This window comes from Chaetodon auriga, chromosome 20 (assembly GCF_051107435.1).
Source record: "Chaetodon auriga isolate fChaAug3 chromosome 20, fChaAug3.hap1, whole genome shotgun sequence".
NCBI classification, from domain to species: Eukaryota; Metazoa; Chordata; class Actinopteri; order Chaetodontiformes; family Chaetodontidae; genus Chaetodon; species Chaetodon auriga.
The window spans coordinates 20,849,033-20,864,013 of NC_135093.1; the positions used below are offsets into that span (position 1 = coordinate 20,849,033).

The window sequence follows — 14,981 nt, forward strand, 5'->3', positions numbered from 1 at the left end:
TAACTATTTCTACAAGGTGAATATTTTTGCACCTGCACCCTATGACACACCACCACTATTCCCTTACCAAGACCCTTCTCTCAGGCAAACATGCCCTTTATCTATGCACACTACAGTGTCGTCTACTGTGTTATGAGGGCTGAATCTCAGACCAAACAGATAACGAAGAACGAATAAATTGATTCTCTACCTGTGAAAGTTAGGAGTTACGGTAAAGCTTTTATTGTGAAAGACTCGGATCGGAAGTGCAGATGTTGTTTCCACAAGCTGCCGAAGCGCCGGCGAAATAAGAGCGAGTTGGTTGCAAAAAGGTAAAGCTTAAAGATTAACCGCCTGGTCTTCAGACGGATCGTAGAGCTGTTTTCCAGGGTGGCTCTTCATAAAATGGCTCCGACTAACGTCATTCCTCAATACTCCTCAGGAGCGGGTAAATATGCTTAGTTTTCGCAGCTTTAACAGTTAGCTTTTAGCCTGCAGTGCTATGTGTCAGTTCTCGTTGAACTTACTGCCTGCCAGTTGTCCACTTACACCATGTGCGCGTGTGTGTCTGTGTGTGTGTGTGTGAACGTGTCTCTGTCTGTGTACTTGTGTGTGTGTGAGAGAGAGAGAGAGAGAGATAGAGAGATAGAGATAGAGATAGAGAATGTGTGTGTGTGTGTGTGTGTGTGTGTGTGTGTGTGTGTGTGTGCGTGCGTGCGCTAAGTTATAGTAGCTAACTATTAACGCTACATGTAACCGGTAACTGTACATGATACACAGTATATTTAATACAATATGGCAGGGAAGGTAACTGTTTCAGTTAAACTTGTAACAGAGGTGTTGCTCTGACCAGCATACACAGCTGAACAGGCCAAGTGAGAGTCAATGGTCAGGTGTGCATTTATTAGACAGTAGTTATTTGTTAGTTCAGTGTGCTGTGCTTCCGGTGGGATGACTCTTTACGGTTGGTTTTGGCTCTGCCTTCACCACCACAGAGTTAAGCCATGCTGGATGGACCCTTCAGAGCCAGCAAAGACTTTAGAAAACCAGTGGTCTCTGGGCGGGGAGGGAGAGGAGTGATGGAGAAAGGTTACCTGAAGCACAGCAGCAGCAGCATCTGGAAATTCAAAGTTTATTTCTCTTTTCATAATTTCTTCCATAGTGGGCCACATGTTGTTAAAAACAAACGGTACTGCTAACAATCATTTGATGAGTCCACCTTTTCAAGATTTTCCTTTTTTGATATATTTTCAATGTGTTACACTCTTCATTCAAATCTGTGTGTGACTGATTCAGTCAGTTGATAGAATCCCTGTAGCCATCAGATGGCAGCAGGGCAGGTGTGTGTATTCATAATACACTCTGTGGTTAAAGGGATGTGCTATAGAGCCCGACAAATAGCTGGCGATACTGATATTGGTGTATATGGTAGATGATAAGAAATGTTCAGAAATGAGATTAAGTAACAATAAGATGTGATTGCGAAACAGTGTTTCCATTACATGGTGTGTCCACCAGAGTGGGACATTTTACACTGTGAAATATTTCACTTTACACATCTCTCGGGCACTGATCTTATAGAAGCAAATGTATTAATAAGAACTTAGTAAGAATCATGCCAGACTGCTGCATTTAACACCACCCAGCCTCATCTGCTGGTGCAGAAGCTTGTGGAGCTGGTTGGAAACAGACATTGTTGGCTGGATGCTGGACATTTCTCTGCATGAGCTTCACCATGAACCGACTGTCCCCGGGCTGTGTCCTCTCTCCTCTCCTGTACTGGACACCCTGACTGCTGCAGTGAGATTGACAACCAACACATTGTGAAGTTTGCAGATGATGCAGTTATAGTGAGCCTGCTGAAGGAGGGGGAAACATCTCATGGCCCTGTCACACATTGTTTTCTTAGTGGTGTTTTGGAATTAAATGCAACAAAAGCCAAGGATATGTGACTTTAGACATCATCACTCCAACCCTGTCAAATAGCAGTGATGGTCAGGATGTAAAAATCATTGGGTCATGCAAGTTCGTGGGCACTATAATTGATAATAAGCTGAGCTTCGATTGTAAAACCAATACACAGTGTAAACAATGCCAGCAGCACCTCTCTTGTCTGAGGAAGCTGGCTAACTTCAGTGCTGACATATCCTTGATCACTTTGTTTTACAGATCTTTCATTGAGTCTATTTTTACTTTTACTTTTATTTGTTGGTGTGCTTCTCCCAATCTTAAAAAGAAAAATGCATGAAAAAAGGTGATCAAGGTCTGTAGAAGTATCACAGGTCCTCTACAGAAAAGTCTGTCTGATTTATATAACAAACTGTCATGAGGGGTGGAAGTGGCAAAAATGAACTGATAACAATGGAGAAGATGAAAGTGATATTCAATGATTTGATGAATCTAAAGCCAGTTGGGTTAAAATAATCATCATATGATGAAAACAGAGCCATGTTTCATAATTTTCCTCATCTTGCATTCGTTATTCACAGCATAAAATTACTATTTATCAGGATCAAGGAAAATGGCCTTGAGGATGGGAGTGACAAGAATGAACTGAAGAATATGAAAAGACACTCTAACACGACAGGATCGGCCGGTTCTGTTTCTCTGTGTGTTTCTTCACATTTTGTCAGTGCTGAATGCTCCCTGGGCCTTGAAACTGAGACTAAAAACGGGATTATTTAGTCAGTGGGTGTGGTTTTTCATTAACATTTTGGGCACAAAAAATGCCTGCTGTAAACAACAAATGTCAGTTGGATGTTGTGAACATGAATGGTCGACAGTACAGCCCAGGTGATTATCAGAGCAACACAGTTTCACATGAACAATCGAGTTTATCAAATCAGTCACTTAATTCACATACGTTTCATCACTTCTAGTATTCATTCAAGCATTTTCTCTCATTTTCTTCAGTTCGTTTTTATTGCTCCCATCCTTGTGGCCACTTTCCTTGAATGATAAATGGTAACTTTGTGATGTGAATGATGAATGTAAGATGGGGAAAATCATGACACTCTCTGGCTCTGTTTCCATCATATCACAACTATTTTAATCAAATTGACTTTAGATTAATCAAATCATTTGATTTTCATCACTCCATTTTTCATTTCACATCCATTTTTACCTCTATTGCATTTTTCATCTATATGCATTTTCATCATTTCTCTTATTTCCATTCCTCACATTTAGCTGCCTTGTGTGGGTTTTTTGGATGTTGTGTGTGATTGTGTGTTATTACTGTTTGACTGCTGCACAATCAGTTTCACCTCTGGGTACAAGTGAAGTTCTGACTTCAGTCTTAACACAAAAAAAACAGGAGCCTTTTCACAGTGCGCGTAAAAAACACTGATATGTCAAAAAGGCAAACATCCAACAGTCTCTATGGGTTATGCAAAAAAGTTGACATTTTGTAGCATTCTAACAAAGATCTGATAACAGGTTGAGTTTTTTTAAATGAATATCATATGATTAAATCAGCTGTTGTGCTGGTTTTAATTGATTCTCATTAGATGTTCTGGGTGATCTTTTGGTATCTTTTTCTATTTGAAGTTACCATTTCTGTATAAATATAGTGTCCCTTTTATTTTCTTTCCAGGATGCAGATCTGCATTAGAGTCCGAGCTACGAGCAGTGCTGCAGCAAAGGATTATGGTCCTGGACGGTGGTATGGGAACCATGATCCAGCAGCATAAGCTTGAAGAGGAGGATTTCAGAGGGGAAGAGTTTAAAGACCACCCTGTCTCGCTGAAGGGCAACAACGACCTTCTCAGTATCACACAGCCCAGTATCGTTTACAAAATACACAAGGTATTTCATCAGAGCCCTGCCCAGACGTACCCGTCGTGATGTCAGGCAGCCATGCAGTTAGTTTGAGTTGTGATTTTGAGAGGTCTGTCTCTGCTGTCTCTAATGTCACTGTGTGGATGACTGTGTACTGAGAGAATGATCCCTATGATACAGTGTCTAACCATTGCTCTGCTCTGTGTTTAAAGGAGTACCTGCTGGCTGGTGCTGACATCATAGAGACAAACACATTCAGTAGCACTTCCACCGCCCAGGCAGACTATGGACTGGAGCACATGGTATGATGTCTGACCCCGCTAGACCACTGCCGACCACTCACAGACCTCTGTGGTAGTAGAGGCAGAGTGATTGGTTTGTACATGCAGCTGTACACTCTTCACCTCGTTCTGTGACCTTGCTGTTATCTCCACCTTAAACCACAACATCCTCCCTTAGCAGGCACAGCTGAGACACAGACCCTCTTGTCTTAACAAACCTCGCTCCGTTCGAATGGACAGACATTTAGAGACATTTATTTTACACAATTTCACAATTGTTTTGACTCCATTTTCACAGCATGGTGTTGATTTGCAAATAACTCATTGTGGCCTAAAGAAAGTCATATTATACAAAATCAAAACATCTATATAAATTAAGTAATACATTACTGTGTGATGTAGTACCTAATTTATATAGATGTTTTGTAGTTTCACAACATGATGTATGTTTTATCACTGGTTTTTCATCATTGTATCAATTCATATTAAAGTGGTCTATTAAATAATTCTGTCAAACAATAACTGACTGATCAAAACAAAGTCGACAGTATTTTTTTATACTATTTGCAGGTCAATGTAATCATAAAAAATGATATGGAATTTGTCACCAGCTTATTTGTGTTCTGTAATGTAGACGTGTTGTTGTGTTTGGTGTGTAGGCTTATCGTCTCAACAAGGTGTCTGCAGAGCTGGCGAGGAAGGCTGCAGACGATGTCACCAAACAAACCGGTAAGCTGAATTTTTGGCAGTGTAGCAGCACGTTGCTGTCGGGTAGATTAATGTCCAATCCCCGACTGTCTGGGAATTTAATATGCGTATAACATCACCTGTAATCTCTCTCTCTCGCACTCTGTTGTGTTTGTGTGTGTGTGTGTGTGTGTGTGTGTGTGTGTGTGTGTGTGTGTGTGTGTTGTCAGGTTGTAAACGCTATGTGGCCGGAGCAGTGGGTCCTACCAATAAAACCCTGTCTGTATCCCCGTCTGTGGAGAGACCTGACTTCAGGAACATCAGTAAGATGACTTAAAGGTCCAGGGTGTTGGATTGAGAGGGTGCAGAAATAGAATAACAATATTTATAGTTATGGGTGAAACCCGCCCTGCTCTGCCTCAGATTAACTAAACAACCAAACCAATGAGGGCAGCGACTGCTGGCCAATCAGAGAGTAGAGTAGAGCAGAGTAGAGCGGGTCATCCCGTCTCCATAGCAGGATTCATAAGGTCCTCTTCTATGGAGTCTACCATGTTGTGCCACTATGTTCCTACAGTAGCCCAGAATGGACAAACCAAACACTGACACTAGCGAGGGCCACCGTACGGCAGACAAGGTGTATTCAGCTCGCCACTGGATGCCATTAATCCTACACACTGGACTTGTGCATTTGTGAGTGCTGTAAAGTGATTGAATAATTCCAGGGACCAAGAGCTGGACAGGGGCCCGAGAACATGCTAGAGATTATAGATACGTCCTGTTTCAGGGGCCATAGAGTTTATGACAGCCACCCTGCTAAAAGAGGAACACACATGATAACTAGGATTTAACGTACAGTTTAACGTTTAACGTTGACCTGCTCAGTGTCCACAGCAGATTGAATAACAGAGTCACTGTGGTCATGGCCGTGCTGTGGTTACTGGTGTTAGTTGTTTACATGACCTTCTGGTCCTCATGTGACTGAATCTGTGTTGTCGTGACTCAAGCGCTTGTAGTAGTAGCATTTTCGTACATTAGTGGAGCAGAGTCACTGTAACTGATTTCTCCCATTTTAATGTGCCATTGTGTGGGTTAGCAGAAAGACATACATTAACTTTCCAACATATTCAGAATTTGAGACTTGCCAGAGAGATGGATAGAGACATTTTTATGTTATCCACAAAACTATGAATGAAACAATGATAAAGACATAGCTGAATGAACTCCTCTCAGTGTCGTCAAAACCTGAACATTATGAACAGTTCTAGACTTCATTAGCTCGCACAGGTGTACCTAATAAAGTGGCCACTAAATGTAGATACACTGACAATGATGATACAATGAAGATAAGCCATCATTAATGTGTGTGTGTGTGTGTGTGTGTGTGTGTGTGTGTGTGTGTGTGTGTGTGTGTGTGTGTGTGTGTGCTCTCCTCAGCATTCGATGCGCTTGTAGAGGCCTATACGGAGCAGGTCAGAGGTTTGTTAGATGGAGGCGCAGACATCCTTCTGGTGGAAACCATCTTTGACACTGCCAACGCTAAGGTAGCCCTCACCTGATTGGTTTAGACATGTTAACTAACAATTCGATTCATTCTGGATGGTTTTGTATGAGAACAGTAACTAAGTTTGACATTTTTAGACACCTCTCTAAAGCACTTGTTTTAGACTGTCTTGTCTACTGTATATTCATATAACATATGTGTGTGTGTGTGTGTGTGTATATATATATAATATGCTAATCAAACTTAAAGCTGTCACAAGATTCCTTAATTGATGTCTCTGCCTACTGTATTTCTGTTTCCTTCTTCAGGCTGCCTTATTTGCCATCGACCTGTTGTTTGAAAAGAGCTACGAAAGAAAGCCTATATTTGTACGTGTGATATTTTGTCCATACTCTCACTGATCATTTCTGGTAGTAGTCTATGTTCATGGTGGAGGGGTTGTAATCTTGTGCTTTGCACATGAGCATATGCGTTAATGTAAAAATGCCCCTCTGTATGTAAGCGAAGTATGTGTTTATTATATTCGAACTGTATTGTCCTCAATGCTTTAGAAAATATTTAGAAAATATAAATCAAGTTTATGACCAGTTTCAGATGTATTTAAATGCCCTCTTTGCCATCTCTTTCCGCTCATTGAATAGATCTCAGGGACCATCGTTGACCGGAGTGGACGCACTCTGTCCGGTCAGACAGGAGAAGCCTTTGTAGTGAGTGTATCTCATGCTAATCCTCTTTGGTGAGTTACTGTACGTCACACATAATTGTACGTGCAATGACAAAGCAGTGATATGATACTTGAGTCCTGACAGTACTGTAACTGTTCCATTACTTCTGCTACTCCCTCTGTGTGTTGCAGCATTGGTCTGAACTGTGCGCTGGGGGCAGCAGAGATGAGGCCGTTCATTGAGGCCATTGGAAAAAGCACCTCAGCTTTCATTAGCTGTTATCCTAATGCAGGTAAGCCACAGTCAGTCCGAACAACTGCACGTCTTCAGCACAGTACAGGCCTGAAATCAGAGCTCCAGCTGCTGTTGGTGGGAAACAGTTTATACATCTTTAAAATAAAGAGAGTGTCTTTGGATTGACGTGATCACGTAATGGAAACATAAGTAGATGGAATAACAAAACGTAAAAGCAAAACTGAATCTAATAATCTTTTTTTTCTGAATTTGAAATAATTTCTGCATCATACACATAACAGCTTTCTAAATTGTTTAGTTTATTGATTAATTCTAATTAAGCATGGTATAAATCCATAATAATTCCATTGGCACACTCAAGACTCCAAACAAAAGTGCTATATATTTCTGTATATGACAGATTTAAACTTATAAATTAAGGTGAACATGGTTCATGTAACATCTGGGCACCCTTTCATACATTTACATAAATTATAGTGTGGACAGAATATTAGAAACAGCTTTCAAGACAGCTTCCAAGGTACCTCAGTACCAAACCAACCTGCAGCCACAGAGCCAGTTTCCCTCAGGTAGGGTTTGTGTCGGGGCTGTTTGCTTGGAATGACTCTGCTGTCCTCTCGAAGCCGCTGTAACACACACTGACCTGTGGCCTAATTTAGGTTGCATCATATTGATGATGTAATGATGTCATGATCTTTGTGTCTTATCTGTTTCTCTGTTAGGTCTTCCCAACACATTTGGAGAGTATGACGAAACTCCACAAGTAACATCCGGCCATTTAAAGGTTCTGTTCTATTCTGTCATTTCTTTTTAGGACTGATGTGTAGATGTTGAGATACACATCATCACGGTGAATAAGAGGACGATGTTGAGAGAGAGTCGATTTTTGGGAGAAATCCTGGCAACAAAGAGGCTCTCTGTTGTAATATTCATTCTTTTGATTTCCTGATTTCGTAGGGTGTGGGACTGTGGCATCCTGTGTCTTTGTCTTCATGACATTCTTGTGCCTGCATTTTTAGAAAATGTTTCACCAATTTTACACTAAAGCCTCTACTTCTAAGGACTGCCAGAATTTCTTCTCTGTTACTCCTAAAACCATTTTTCAAACTGTATGTTCAGTAAGTCAAACAGACACTGACTGGCTCATTGCCACAACCTTGAAACTGTTGTCTGCAGGAGTTTGCAGTGGATGGACTGGTGAATGTGGTGGGAGGCTGTTGTGGGACCACTCCAGAACACATCAGGTCACTCTCATGTTTTTGACAAACGTTTGTCTTTAGATTTTGTTTAATTCTGGAACTTTCAAACTGTTTTCCCTCCCCTCTGTCCCATTCATGCAGAGCCATATCTGAAGCAGTCAAACACTGCCAGCCAAGAGTTCCTGCTGCTGATATTTATCAAGACTACATGCTGCTGGCTGGTAATACTATTAACAGTAATATTTGTGTGATACATACGTGTGAATCTCATTTTCAGTGAGACTTTTATGTTTAAGGTGGTAAAATCCTCGTTGGTCTCATTGACAATGAAATGAATGAATGAATTTAGGATGTTGATCAGATGACTTGAAATGCAGTAAATTCTCAAATAGTTATTTATTTATTGTCTTCAAATACAGAAAGAATCAGGTCTTTATTTGAAACAGGCTTATACGACCTGAAGTTGGGCTGCTAAAATAAAACAATATAATGTTCAAACTGGTAAACTTTGTTGTTTTTTGTAAAAATAGACCAGCGCACAACATATTCCAAAAAAGTTATGACAGGGGCGTGTTTGCCACTGTGTTACATCCCCTTTGCCTTTAATAACACTGAGAAGCCATTTGAGAACTGAGGACACTGATTGTTTATGTTGATATACGACTTCAGTTGCTCAGCGTTCCAGGGTCTCCGTTGTCTTAGTTTTTGCTTCCTGATATGCTTCACATTTTGAATGGGAGACAGGTCAGGACTGCAGACAGGCAACTTGAGTACCTGCGTTCTTTTAATAAAGAAGCTACGCTGTTGTAACGTGTAGAATGTGGCTCTGCATTATCTTGCTGGAATAAGCAGAGACGTCCCTGAAAAAGACGTCATCTGGACGGCAGCACGTGTTGCTTCGAAGCCTGTATGTACGTTCCAGCATTAATGATGCGTTTGCACATGTGCAAGTCACCCCTACCCACTAACACACCCCTGTACCATCACAGATGCTGGCTTTTGAACTTTGCACTGGTAACAATCTGGATGTTTTTCCTTAAGCCCAGAGGACACGACATCCATGATTTCATAAACAATCTGAAATATGGACTCGTCAGACCACAGCACATTTCAGGTTTCATCTGGCTTTATTTGAACAGTGCACAAACATTAACATTACATGAAACAAGGAGCAATGGAATGTGGGTACTTGAACAACACTTCCAGCCTGGATGTTGTTGATCTGTTGCTTTATTTACTGCCAACAGTTTTCCGAAGTGTTGCCAAGCCCGTGTAGTGATATCCTTTATACAGTCATGCCAGTTTGTACTGCAGTGAGGGATGGAAGGTCACCGACAGTGGATGTTGGTGTTCTGCCTTGCCTCTTATGCACAGAGATTCTCTGGATCTTTTAATAATATTATGGATTCTGGACGAGAAATCCCTAAATTCCTTGCAATTGTGCATTCTTGGAACATTCCACTACTTTTCCAGTTTTGTGTTGCTCCTGCACTGTTTGTTCCAGTGCAGCACTCGTTGTGGGTACTGTATGTGTACTGCTATTGCCTGTAGATTGAGTTTAAGTTTTGTTGCTCTAGCATAGTTTCTCCTTAATCTATTCTAATTGTTATTTTACATACCTACAAATATAGATTTCTAAAGTGCTTTTACTTATCTGTACTCATTTCTGTCCTTGTGCTGCTGTAGCATCTGAATTTCCAATCTGTAAATGATTGTCTAATCTTAATGAGTGAAGAGTGTTGAGATTCATTGATGGTAGCTTCACAGCCAGAGAAGAAAAATGGAATGGAGAACAGTTCTGAAATGATTAATTAGTACACTCATAGTCATCATACTGCAGGTAATTCCACCCTCCTCAGTAGTCTGCTGTATTCAGTAACAACCTTTATTCGTGCATGCTTAGAACAAAACTTCAAAACATGTTTCAAATATATAAACCAATGAAATCTGTCTCCAGAAATGGGAGTTTTTTCATGTTTTTCTGTTTTAATCAATCAAATCAAAGAGTTTAATCAGAGAGTGGTGCTGAAAACCTACTTCCCTTCTACAGGAGGGCCCCTTACCCCTGCTCATCCCTGTTTGTCCAAAATACAAATGTCTTTCTCATTTCCAGGTTTAGAGCCCTTCAGGATTGGCCCTTACACCAACTTTGTTAATATTGGTGAGCGCTGCAACGTGGCTGGCTCACGCAAGTTTGCCAAGCTGATCATGGCAGGAAACTATGAGGTGAGCCAGATTTTAAGTAACATTATTCTGATTATTATGTGTATTGTGACGTTATGTTATGTTGTGAATATGATTATTATTAGTAGTAGCAGCAGTAGTAGACGTCAAATCATGAGTGGAGGTGAAATTCAAGGTAGCATAAAGCTTTTTATCTGTGCTTCTGTGTTCTTATTCCAGGAGGCTCTAAGCATTGCTAAGACCCAGGTGGAGATGGGGGCCCAGGTCCTGGACATTAACATGGATGAGGGGATGCTGGAGGGGCCAACAGCTATGGCCCGATTTTGTAACTACATTGCTTCTGAGCCAGATATCGCACGGGTAGGAGATTTAAAGGCAGTGGAAATAGACACATACAATTTCTCAATAAGAAGTCTTGATGATGTTACCATATTATATTGAGTGTATTGCAATATAATATATTACATAAAATGACACCTTATCTCACATGTCCCACACTGCAAATTGTGATTGAAGGAGACAGCATTACAGTTGTTGTCTTACCGTGCCAGCGGTGTCGGCTGATCAACCACTTTGATCCAGTCTGAAATGTCTTTGATATACACATTCATGTCCCATTCAGGATGATGTCTAATAAATGTGAATTTTCATCTAACACCATCATCAGGTTCAAATTTTAATTTGTTCAGTATTTTGGTTTATGATCCAATACCTGCAGACTGACAACGTGCCCCTCAGCCTCAGATGTACTTTGTGCTAATTAGGTAATGTTAGCATGCTAACATACTAAACTCGGGTGGTGATGAACCTGCTCATCATTGAGACTCTCCCTCTCCTCCCCAGGTTCCTCTGTGCATTGACTCCTCTAACTTCTCAGTGATTGAGGCTGGGTTGAAATGCTGTCAGGGGAAGTGTATAGTCAACAGCATCAGCCTGAAGGAAGGAGAGGAGGAGTTCCTGCTCAGAGCTGCCACTGTGAAGCGCTACGGAGCTGCTGTGGTGGTCATGGCCTTCGATGAGGAGGGACAGGTGAGGAGTCAAACACACGCGCACACACAGTCACACAAAAACACACTCATGTGTGCTGACAAGTCCGCTGTCCTCACAAGGCCACAGATACAGACCGGAAAGTAGAGATCTGCACTCGGGCCTACCAGCTGCTGGTCAGCAAAGTGGGATTTAACCCCAGCGACATCATCTTTGACCCCAACATCCTCACCATCGGTACAGGCATGGAGGAACACAACGAGTACGCCGTCAACTTCATCAGAGCCACTAAACTCATCAAGGTAATACACCTGCAGTTCTGTCCACCTCTCACAGTATCCTCATACAAAATAGCCAATTAGCAATCACAGTCCTTTTCAGAGTCAGATGATCACATGTGGAGCCTCTGTCACTGTTCGTTGTTAAAGAGTCAAAACATTTTTGTTTTCTGAAAAGCTGCTTAACTCATTTTCAGCCTCAACAATCACAAGAAGACTTGAAAAACAGTTTGAACTGTGTGTCTGTGTGGGTGTGTGTGGGTGTGTGTGTGCTTGTATGCATGCATGCATGCGTAGGAGACATTACCAAGAGCCAGGGTTAGTGGAGGTCTGTCCAACCTGTCCTTCTCCTTCAGAGGGATGGAGGCCATCAGAGAAGCTATGCATGGAGCATTTCTCTACCATGCAATCAAGGTAAACACTGACACACAACTGTCCCTCCACAGACAACACTGTCTACACCGTTCAAGCAAAAAAAAACAAACAAATTAAGTGTGTGGTTTATTAGAATCAGTTTTTCAGAAACGGCTTTCGAAAGTATTTTTCTATGCTCTTAATACCACAAATGATATCACAGGACTTCTATTTGAGTGGTGGCAGAAGTCTAGTTCTTGAACCTGGGCAGATAAAACCAAAGCTATCTGTATGTCTGCATAAGGCTCTAACGCGAGACGCTCATCTAGCTACAGTCAAGCTACTAAACTACAAGCTACTAAAAAACCACTCCTCCATAGTCAGGAAGCCAAATGACATCCATTGCTTTGGTGAGGAATATTTGATCTTTAATATACAAAAGATAGTGAGTGTCGCGAGTGAAGAAAAACTAATTTTGTAGACTATTTGCTTCAACTGTGGGTGGTTGTTGTTCTAGTTCTTACTTTGCAATAACAGCTGGCTGTAAAGATGGCCTCCTGTGACAGTGCCACAATGAAAATCTGAGTTTGATGCACCTGTCAGAAGTGGGACTGGCTGAGGCAGCTGAATCCTGTGATTGGATGGGGTGTCCACATACTTTTGACCATGTTGTATATCTAGAAATAATCCTCAGACTTGAATCCTCAGTAAATGTGAATGATTCACACTGTATTTCTCCCATGGAGCCTCACAAAACCCCAGATGTGGGTGTTCAATTCCTGAATCACCTCAGGTCCCCGAGGAAATACCAGTCCAGTGAGAAGAGGACCTCAGACTGTTAGTATTCACTGACAGGCTTTATGTTTCCACACACCCACACACTGTCTGTCCTCTGGCCTGTCTCAGGATGGTATGGATATGGGCATAGTGAATGCTGGGAACCTGCCGGTCTATGATGACATAGATAAACATCTGCTGTTACTGTGTGAAAACCTCATCTGGAACAGAGACGCTGATGCTACAGAGAAACTTCTGGCCTACGCACAGGTACACGCACGCATGCACACACACACACACACACACACGCACGCACATACATGTGAATAATGCTCTAGGTAGTTGTTGCTTTGGTTTGGTTAACAGATGTCCACTTGACTACGGTTGTTCACAGAGTAATGTGAAAGGAGGGAAGAAGGTGGTTCAGACAGACGAGTGGAGAGAAGGAAGTGTGGAGGACAGGCTGGAGTACGCTCTCATTAAGGTAAGATGTCTCATGATAAAAGAGATTAGATTAGATTAGATTTGTGAGAGATTTTCCACACCGGTTTAAATTCTTCCAGATGTCCTCCTCATGCTTCTATTACAGCCATTTAAATCGCTCTCCTCCAGCTGCACTGATCATGATGCCATGAGACAGAGAAGCTTGTTGTTGTAACAGTAAACTAAAGAGGCTGATTGTGTGTCACCTCTCACTTTCTCTTCACTGTGTGTGAGGATGGACAAATAAAGGATTTATGTGCTCGTAGCTGCTCTCTACACTCTGAATCAGCTCATTCGTCACTAATGTTCTGGGTCCCAATCAGAAATAATTTCAGCTTTCCTTGGCACTGTGATCATTTAAATCAGTGACATTTAAATGAGCGCTCATTTGAAATGTCAGAATGCGCAATCACACATCAGGCCAACACCTACAGTTGTCATTAAGCGGTATTTATATTTATTTTGTGTGACAACCTCGCCATTGTAAAATAATGATTCATTCAGCAGCTCATTATTTTACAATGTACCCAGTGGCACAGGATCGTCTGCTCACCTGCTAGCTAGCATTTGAAACATTTCACTTATTTATTTTAAGAATATAAGATCACAAAAGCATTTTAACAGCTTCTCTCCTTCATCATCAGTTAAATTCAATCAGTCTCACGCTGTTGTACTCCATTCTTATTGCATGATGTAAAATGCTGATGCTGAATATGGGCCGAATGTATTAATGGTGAGCTGATCCACAGCCAGGCTCATAACCACACTGATGATGCACTGGTCTCACTCTGATCCTGGAACATTTGTGTGGTTACCTGAACTTGCTGAGACATGTTAAAGTGTGCACCTCGACTTACTTAACGCATTATGCAACATTCCAGAAGTGCTTCCAGCCTGTGAGCAATGACTTCAGAATGATTTGTCTGTTTTTTTTAAAGTAGCAGATCGTTTTAACATCGGTTTTTGATTTTGGTTCCCATGCAGCCAAAAGTTTCCTGTTGCAAGATGACACATTTGCAGTAACAGGATACAAGATGTGAACTCATGTGAGCCATTGTAATGTTGACAATGTTAAATATCCACGGCTGGACATCTTCTCAAAATAAGAGTATGTTAGTCGCGTTGAAACAGAAGCCCTGTGTGGGTGCATGCGTGTCTGCAAAAGCTCACAGGAGAGGACTTTGCTGCTCCACATCTGCGAGCTCATTGAAGAAAGTTCCGCTCAGGCTGCTTCTGCTGCACCTTGTCATCAGTGAAGCAGACAGAATTTGCCCTGTTAAAAGTTCACCTGCTGTCAGTTTCATGTTTTCATGGCTTCTCTTTTCTCCTGTAATGCCTCATGCTGTGTTGCTGCTGTCAGGGAATAGAGAAGCATGTGGTGGAAGATGTGGAAGAGTGTCGGGCACAGGTGGACCGCTACTCTCGGCCCCTTCACATCATCGAGGGCCCCCTGATGAACGGCATGAAGGTGGTGGGAGATCTCTTTGGAGCTGGGAAGATGTTCCTGCCACAGGTAGGAAGGATTCCTTTTGTATTTTTTTGTGTATCTACCCGTGGTGTTCAGCATG

At 41.7% G+C, this 14,981-nt stretch overlaps 1 protein-coding gene across 1 annotated transcript in view; it reads left to right on the plus strand.

Moving 5' to 3' along the window:
* Positions 1-275: 275 nt before the first annotated feature.
* mtr (5-methyltetrahydrofolate-homocysteine methyltransferase) overlaps positions 276-14,981 on the plus strand; it is a 31,146-nt gene continuing 16,440 nt past the window's right edge. Inside the window, exons 1-20 of the mRNA XM_076760728.1 lie at positions 276-427; positions 3,575-3,786; positions 3,972-4,061; positions 4,700-4,769; positions 4,958-5,050; positions 6,165-6,271; positions 6,540-6,599; positions 6,873-6,967; positions 7,088-7,188; positions 7,874-7,935; positions 8,328-8,395; positions 8,492-8,571; positions 10,464-10,576; positions 10,754-10,894; positions 11,378-11,563; positions 11,644-11,823; positions 12,097-12,213; positions 13,060-13,200; positions 13,325-13,414; positions 14,774-14,926. Of these exons, the coding sequence (XP_076616843.1) occupies positions 385-427; positions 3,575-3,786; positions 3,972-4,061; positions 4,700-4,769; positions 4,958-5,050; positions 6,165-6,271; positions 6,540-6,599; positions 6,873-6,967; positions 7,088-7,188; positions 7,874-7,935; positions 8,328-8,395; positions 8,492-8,571; positions 10,464-10,576; positions 10,754-10,894; positions 11,378-11,563; positions 11,644-11,823; positions 12,097-12,213; positions 13,060-13,200; positions 13,325-13,414; positions 14,774-14,926 (2,202 nt within the window). The 5' untranslated portion in view covers positions 276-384. The remainder of the gene's footprint in view (positions 428-3,574; positions 3,787-3,971; positions 4,062-4,699; positions 4,770-4,957; positions 5,051-6,164; positions 6,272-6,539; positions 6,600-6,872; positions 6,968-7,087; positions 7,189-7,873; positions 7,936-8,327; positions 8,396-8,491; positions 8,572-10,463; positions 10,577-10,753; positions 10,895-11,377; positions 11,564-11,643; positions 11,824-12,096; positions 12,214-13,059; positions 13,201-13,324; positions 13,415-14,773; positions 14,927-14,981) is intronic.